Source organism: Octodon degus, unplaced genomic scaffold (assembly GCF_000260255.1).
Source record: "Octodon degus isolate 3935 unplaced genomic scaffold, OctDeg1.0 scaffold00169, whole genome shotgun sequence".
NCBI lineage: Eukaryota > Metazoa > Chordata > Mammalia > Rodentia > Octodontidae > Octodon > Octodon degus.
Window position 1 is genome coordinate 2,378,805 of NW_004524745.1, and position 8,459 is coordinate 2,387,263.

An 8,459-nucleotide genomic window follows, 5' to 3' on the forward strand; every position below is an offset into this window, starting at 1 on the left:
TGTGTGTGTGTGGCCAGCTCAGCCCACCAGGGGGCGGGGCTGGCTGGCATGTGGTGCTGGGGGATTGAACCGCAGTCCCTGTGTTTTGCTTAGTTTAGCTTGTTCTGAGTAGGTGCTTTAGACCACTGAGCCATCTCACCAGCCCCTCTCCAAGTGTTAATGCAGGCCTTTTGGTTTTGAGAAGACTGAAAGTATTAAATGGAAAATTCCAAAAGAGATACCATGGCTAAAAAGGTCTTCTTTTTGAATGTAATTAAACTGAAGACTTCAGGCATACCTAGGCAAGTGCTTTACCCTTGAGCTACATCTTCCACACCACTTTAACAGGTCGTTAACAAACCCCATGACAAGCCCTGACATGCTGGCTCAGCCTCCAGCCCTCTAGCCACCCAGAGGTGTACCTTTCGGAGCAGCTCTCGGATCTTCTCTGCATCCTTGGCTGCATAGATGTGCCATAAAGCACCTGGCTTCTCATTTCCATCATGAATCCTCTGCTTTGTCACCTCATCAGCATCTCCTTCATCAATTGTCTTAAGTACCTCTGCAAAGAGCAAATGTTGCAACTGGTTATTTTCGTACCTCAGAGTGAGACACAATATTTTTTTTTGTGGAACCAGGGATTGAACTCAGGCCCTTGCGCTTGCCAGGGAAGCGCTTATTCCACTGAGCTATCTCCCTGGGCCCCTAGACTCAATATCTAATTCAAACAACTTTGGTCTCTATCTTTTTTAAGCTCTATAACATAGAATCAAAACTAATATTAGAGGGCTGAGTGTGATGGCACATGCCTGTAATCCCAGCATTTGGAAGGCTGACACAGGAGGATCTTGAGTTTGAGGCCAGTCTGGGGTACATGGTGAGTTCAACACCAGCCTAAACTACATAACAAGACCCTGTCTCAAAAACCAAAACATACAAAAAAACCTCTTTTACTTAAGTACAGTAGAGATGCTGCATTTTTGGAGGTATAGCTTCATTAAGACACATTTATTGCTCAAACTGTACAGTCTTCTTTCATGTTCACCTTACAGGCTATTTTCTATTGAAAGTAGATAGTGTCTATACCCTTCCTCAAGACCTACTGAACCTCCAGGATTCTGTGGAGTCAAGCCCACAGAGAGCAAAGTTTGTCTGCCCAGTTAAGAGGGTTGGCTTCTACTACTTATCTAGTACAAACTGTAAAAGACAACTTAGTGCAAGGATTTGCAGATATGCAGCACCATACACAAATGAAAAATACACCAAGGTGATAATACCGATTAAACTTTTGACATTTTAAACTGCTTTTTTTTTTTTTTTTGTGGAACTGGGGATTGAACTCAGGCCCTTGTGCTTGCCAGGGAAGCGCTTATTCCACTGAGCCATCTCTTCGGCTCCTTTAAACTGCTTTCTAATTCTTTTTCTTTCTCTGAAACTTCCACAATAAACATAATTTTAACAGCTAAATCTGAGCTACTCTCGAAGGCATCCTTGGCAACTGGCCATTAATACAAAGGGACCAGTCTTGTTTGTGCTCTTTTAAAAAAATTATTATTATTATTTTTTAGTACAGGGTCTCACTACACAGATCAGACTCATAGTGATCTTTGGGAGTTTTCAGCTTCCTAAGAGCTGGGATTACAGGCATGCACCACCACACTCACTCTCAATCACCAGTCTCAGTGTGTTCTGGGGGCTGTGCCAGTATGCAGGCTAGGTATTGGGGATCGAGGATCGGGTATTGAACCTGGTCCCTGCATCTGCCTAGGTAGGTACTTTAATCAGCTGAGCTATCTGGCCAGCCCTAGTGCTCTTAAGATAACTTAAACATTTAGACCACATAGGAGGTGGCGGCAGCTGGATGTGGTGTCCCACACTTGTAATCTCAGCATTTGGGAGAACTGATGTGAATTCAAGCCCAGCCTGGGCTACAGAGTAAATTCAAGACCAGCCCAAATACAGTGAGACCCTGGCTCAAATAGAAAAGAAAAGAAAAAAAAGCAGTGGCAGCAAAATATCACTTTTATGCTTCACTTTTGTGCGGGTAATCTGGCCTTAATATTTCATTCCACATCTGATCTGGCTGATGGGCCAAACAGATGAGCTTGTCCCTTTGTCTTCACTTCTTTGTGAGGCTACACACTCGAAAGGAAAAGGACACTATTTCCAGAAAGAGAAAGGCTCTGGTCAAAGATATACAAATATCAATCTTCTCTTCTATAATTGCTCTTTTATGTATGTATGTATGTATGTATGTATGTATGTATGTATGTGGTCAGCTCAGCCCACCAGGGGCGGGGCTGGCTGGCATGTGGTGCTGGGGGATTGAACTGCGGTCCCTGTGCTTTGCTAAGCTTGTTCTAAATAGGTGCTTTAGACCACTGAGCCATCTCACCAACCCCTATAACTGCTCTTTGTGTAGCAACATTCTCTGGTTACTACTATATATCAGGCCCAGCAGAGACTTAAGAAAAAGCCACTATCTCTAACTGAGGAGGAAAACACTCAATGCTACCTGGAGAATACATCTTCCCACCTCAAACAGTTGTTCTAGAAATCTTACCTTCATCATGAGCACCCTCCCCGATGGGGATCCCAACATACACCATCACATTAACAGCATCAGACACATCTAAGTGAAGATTTGTTGTTCCAACTCTTCTATCTTCCGCAGTTATCAAGCCTAAAAGTAAAACGAAAGCAAGCAAGGTAAAGGGTGCATATTCTGAAGAATTCACATAGGCTGTGCAACTGAAAATATGCTCAAGGATGTACTTCAAATAAGTATAACTGCTAGAGTAAAGTATGTTTATTAAGAAAAAGCTGGGGATGTGGCTCAGTGGTAGAGTGCTTGCCTAGCATATGTGAGGTCCTGAGATCAAACCACAGCATCACTTAGAAAGAGAAAGAAATTCTTTTCTTTTACTGTACGATTTCTAGCTTGGGTGGGACTATCATTAAGCTTTGCCCAGAGAACCAATCCACTCCCCCAAAATGATTCCTAAAGCAAAATTAATAAGGATATCAAGGGCATTGAGATAAGGTTCAACTTTCACAGTAACTTAGGTAAGACATTTCTGTACTTCATCAAGCACTGTCTAGGTAGCATGGTATCCAGTCTTCTTTGTTTTTTTAAATGAAGAATATATCTCCTTGAGTACTATTTTTGCGAAAAGTATCTAACTGCTAGAGACATAAAGATTGTAGAATGTGCCCTTGTGGGATGCTACACAAATCACTACAACAGAAAAAAACATGCCAAACAGTCCTGGAAACCATTAACCTATCCAGCACCAGTCACAGTCCTCAATTGTCTCTACATATAACTCACAGATCTCCCTCCGCAAGTGAAATGAGAACGGTCTACCAAAGGGGCTTCTGCCTCTCCCTCATACCATAGGCGTTGTACATCTTGGGGCCAAGGTCAGGCCTTACAAAGTAGCTGGGTAGCCTAGAGGCCAGATTAAGCCTGCCATCACGTTTGGTATATTCTGGCAGAGGAAGATTCTCCATCAGATCTTCAAATCTGTAAAATACCAGGACAGCTGACTTAGCTTGTTACAAAGGAAGAAAGCAAAGAGGCAAAGTTTACTGCTCTGTGATACTTTGTGACAGCTTCAGCCAGAACAAGTCTCTGAAGATGGCACCACTAGAGTTCACTAACCTTGTGGGCATCATGTCCCGAAAATCTTCCCCAGGAGGCCAGTCCTTGAGTTTGAGCACCATGGGCTGCCCATCTTCTGACCTGAGTCGTTCTGTAAGACAGAGAACACTCCTTCAGACATCTGCTAGACTGGCTGCTGCCCAATATCTCACTGACCAGAGGTGTGGAGCCAAAGCCTCTCATTTCAGATTATAACGCCTGTAATTAATTAGGTCAGGTGGACTGACTTTGTTTTCCTTATCCACTGTGTTTTCCTTACCCACGACAAACTGGGCATCTCATAGGACTTTACTCACTTTCCTCAGAGTGAAAGTGCTAAACAGATGCCAGGGTCTCACATGCTAAAGCCTAGGCTTGCTCTGCAAAGCCTAGACTGCCATGCAAGTATAGGCTCAGCACTAGGCGTAAGCTTTCTCCTGCCAAGAGATTATATTTTGTTCTTGCAGGGAGCAGAGCCAGGTGCGCAGATATCTATTTCCCAGTCTGTAATCACTCCACCAGATATCCAAGTTACTTACTGCATATGATCTCAAAGCCATCCCAGAAATCCCGAACTTTTACATCAGAAATTATAGCACAGTTTCTGCAGTTCACCAAGTCCACATCTTGGTCTCCAAATTCCTGGCTAAAGGCTTCAGGTTTCCAGAGTTCAGACTTCAGTTTTTTATGTACCCCTGAAACCAGTACCGGCTATGGAAACAAACATATCCAAATCAGAGACATCTAGAAAATACCATTAGCTCTAGGGCTAAAGGACTGAATAGGAACATTTCCTGGGAGGGCTCTTTAAGAGAATCTAATGTTCCTTTCCAGTTTTATAACCTATGGATTTTAACATGTTAGCTGAAGTGAATGAAAACTGCTTTTACTCTTATTTATTATCAAAATGGCTCCCTACCCTGCAGGGCATACCATAAAAATAAGCTCTAGTGTTCTGGTGTCTACAACATTTATTTATTCTTTTTTTAAAAAAATGTATTTAGTATAGGGTCTACAGGATCTCACTACACAGCTCAGACTCACAGTGATCCTGTTATCAGCCTCCAAATTGCTGGGATTACATGTGTGCACCACCATGCTCAGCCTCAGTCACCATCTCAGTGCGCCCTGGTGGCAGGGCCATCATGGCACACTGGGCATCGAACCCTGATCCCTGTGTCTGCCTAAGCACACTTTAATTCGCTGAGCTATCTGGCTGGCCTCACATTTATTTTTTAATTAATTAATTCATTTTGCAATACTGGGGATTCAACTCAAAGCCTTTGTGTGTGTGTGTGGGGGCATGTTGAGATAGGGTCTCTCTATGTCGTTCAGGCTGGCCTTGAACTTACTGTGTAGCCCAGGCTGGTCTCAAACTCATGGTGATTCCCCTGCTTCAGCCTCCCAAGTGCTGGGAGTATATGCATGTGCCACCATACCAGGCTTTATCATTCTTTTGAGGTGAGAGGACAAAAAGCACATAAAGTCATCAGGAACTGAGAACAGTTCCTAATATTATAAATAATAAACTATACATCCCCATAAACTCCTTCATTAAGCACTGCTAAAGCATAAAAATCATAGAGAGCCAGATGTGCTGAACCATGCTTGTAATCCCAGCACTCTTGAGGCTGGGACAGGAGGATCACTGTCAATTTGAGGCCAGCCTGTACTACATAGTAAATCTAAGGCCAGCCTGAATTAGAGATCCTGTCACAAAAACCAACCAATCAAACAAACAGTCATGGAGCATTATTATACTATCATATAAAACCTCTGTGGCTTTCAAATAATAGAAATGTACCATTCCCTTCGTTCCCACCACATCTTCACCCTACCTAACATCACATAGGGATTCCCTGCTGAGGTGTCATCAATGCCAGCTCAACACCTAACAGGAATTTCAACTGTCCTTTTAAGAATAGAACTACATAGTTTTGAAATAAAAGGATGCACAATACATATTTAGGAATCTCCTCAGTGTTAGAAATTCAAGACAAAAAGTAGGAAGTAGGAAGGATATCCACAACAAACTTAATATTTCTAAGTCTCTTTGGCAAAATACTCCCAGAGAGCCCTGGAAATACTTTGGTAGCTATGGCAGGCATGGGACAGTTGGTTCTGGGAACTACTCATTCTTACCTGGCCTTGCTTCCAACACTCCCGGAAGATCTTCCAATTGTTCTTGTTGCTGGGGTCATGAAGACACAGAAGCCTCCCATCACAGAGCCAAGAGTGAGAAGTATGGGGATCTAGCACATTTAACCCCATCACCATTTCCTTCACTTCCTTTTGGGTATCAGTCAAATTGCAGGCCCTCTTTGAAGCATCTGAGGTTTTCTTATTTTCTACCACAGAAGCAATGATGTGATCAAGAAAGTTGGGTAGGCTGGCCTTGCTCTTTGCTCCCTGCCAGACACAAAGCCACAAGTAAGCCTGACTGAAGTATCAAGAGAAAAGCATTCAAAACCCTGCCTTCACAGTTGTATTCACAAGGAGTTTTTAGAGCTGTGATTCAATTTCAAGTAAGTCACTAAAAATGTCTTCTATAATTAGAGGAGGATAAAAGTTGTCAGAATCACAAAAAATTTTCTACTTTTCATATTTTGCCCATATTTATAAAAGAAATCTCTGTCTAAACAAACAGACTTGAGACCTAAAGAATATCTCTGATATTCAGATCTGTGCTAGGTATATGCATGGAGACTGCAGAGGTAACAAAACATTGTAATTGACTGAAAAAGATCACTCAGTTTGGGGGTTCTAAATGTTTTCTGGTCAGCATGCCTACGGGATACAACACTCAAGTTCCTGAATAGACTTGTCAAGTCAAGGCAGAAGTTTCGGCCACAGAGTGCCTACCCCAGTAACGGTGTGCCAGAATGCTCAGAAGGAACTGTACATTACTCTCCATTGCTCTCCTCGCTACTACCCCTCTGAGCATCTCTCATGTGTCTCGGCAGATGACAAGGCTCAGTTCCAGGGCAGAAAGTGACATTCCTAAAGTCACAGGATGGAAGCAGGGGAGGCTTTTGTAAACTTGGTAGTTATGTGTCTGAAGTAGCATTAATCATTATCTCTATAAAAAGCATGTAACCATGTAACATCTTAGAAAACTTAAAACAAAAAAGGACTAAAGGAGGAAGTAAATATAAATAAAATAACTGTTTTGTCCTCTTTTTTTTTTTTATTGCCCAAGAAACAATCCAAATTGTACAGGCTCAACCACTTGCAGGTCATCAAATTTCAGCCATCAATCATACAACAGAATGAGAAACTTATTATGTATTTGTTTGGAATGATCTACAAGACCTATAAACTGAAACACAGAAAAGCAAGCTATAGAACATTTGTGTAAAGGGGAAAAAACTATATGAAAATATTCTAAAATGACATGCAAGAAACAATGGTTCTCACCTGGGTAATTTAGCAAGAACCTGTCTTAGAATAATAAAAGGGGTGGGGATGTAGCTCAAGGCCAAAGCCCTGGGTTCAGTCCCCTGTTCAGGGAAATAAAAAAAAAAAAAAAAAAAAACAAAACAAAGGTGACTTCCAGAAAGGCGAAAGGGGTGGCAGGGAGACAAAAGCAGATAGGAGCTTTTTCACTGTGCACCCTTTCATAGCCTTTAAATATTTTACTTTGTGTGTTAATTCATTCAATAAATACTTACTAAATATGGTTGTAGATCAAACATCATGGCACTAGAGCTATATAGTACTTGTAAATAAAACAATCAAAAATGCCTTTAAGAGAGGCAAGAAACAGACAATAAATAAAACAGTATGTCAGACGGTAGTGCTATGAAAAAAAGAAGCAGAGAAACATTTATGTGTACGTGCAGACTGGTGGACTTTTAAAAAGAGTGATATATGAAGAAAAGCTGGCAAGAGTGACATTTCAGGAGTGAAGAAAGGAAACTGGTCATAAAGCAAGCTATGTGGTTCCACAGGAAGGAAATTCTAGGTAGAAGAAACAAGTACAAAAAAGGCCCTGCAGAGGGAGCATGCCTGGTCACGAGGTGGGTATGGGAAGCAGCAAACAAGGCAGGGGATTAAAGTCCTGCTGGTAAAGAGGAACAGATAGGTCCAGTGCCTTTCACTCCATTGTAAGGTCTTTGCTTAGTTTCTGTGAGAAGTAGCCCTTGGAGGATCTTAGGCAGAAGTGACATGTTGACTTACATTTTAAAAGGATCACACTAGCTGTTGTATTGAAGAGTGGAAAAGGGCAGTAGGGCACTTACTGATAAAATTTAAGAGAAGACGTACGTTCAGATTAGAGAGGAAGAGGTACAACTTATCAGAAATGGGTACATTCTGAAAATACTTCGAAGATCAAACTGAAAGAATCTATTAACAAATTAGATATGAAATGTAATTGAGAGGAAGCCCGAATGATTCCAAGATTTTTGGGGTGAGAATTAGAAGGACAGAAACCCTACTGAATAAGAGGGAAAAACTTAGGGTGAGTAAGCACAAAAGCAGAAAAGATCAGTTCAGTTTTAGATGTATTCAAGGTCTGGAATGTCTATTAGATAGCCAAAAGAATACACCATAAACATGCTGCCTAGGCAAATAAAGTTTCACATCTACAAGAACATCAAGTGAATCAATGTAATAACTTTTCTGCTGATGCATGAAAAATTTCAATGTCAATTTTTACTGACTTCCTAATAATAGTATAAAAGGTTTTCTAGTTAAAAGGCTCTCAAATATTCCCAAAACTTAATATAAAGAGAGATCTTAAAACTCAAACTTGACCCAGGTCTATCACCATGCACTAAACTAAAGTCAAAATGGATTAAAGATCTAAACATTAAAGCAGAGACACTAAATCTCC

At 41.3% G+C, this 8,459-nt stretch overlaps 1 protein-coding gene across 1 annotated transcript in view; it reads right to left on the reverse strand.

Moving 5' to 3' along the window:
• The window catches only part of Kdm3b (lysine demethylase 3B), a 104,754-nt gene that overhangs the window by 21,718 nt on the left and 74,577 nt on the right, over positions 1–8,459 (reverse strand). Inside the window, exons 14-19 of the mRNA XM_023703372.1 lie at positions 5,765–6,031; positions 4,162–4,333; positions 3,644–3,734; positions 3,375–3,505; positions 2,543–2,662; positions 324–541 (exon numbers count right to left, since the gene is read on the reverse strand). Coding sequence (XP_023559140.1) covers positions 324–541; positions 2,543–2,662; positions 3,375–3,505; positions 3,644–3,734; positions 4,162–4,333; positions 5,765–6,031 — 999 coding nt within the window. The remainder of the gene's footprint in view (positions 1–323; positions 542–2,542; positions 2,663–3,374; positions 3,506–3,643; positions 3,735–4,161; positions 4,334–5,764; positions 6,032–8,459) is intronic.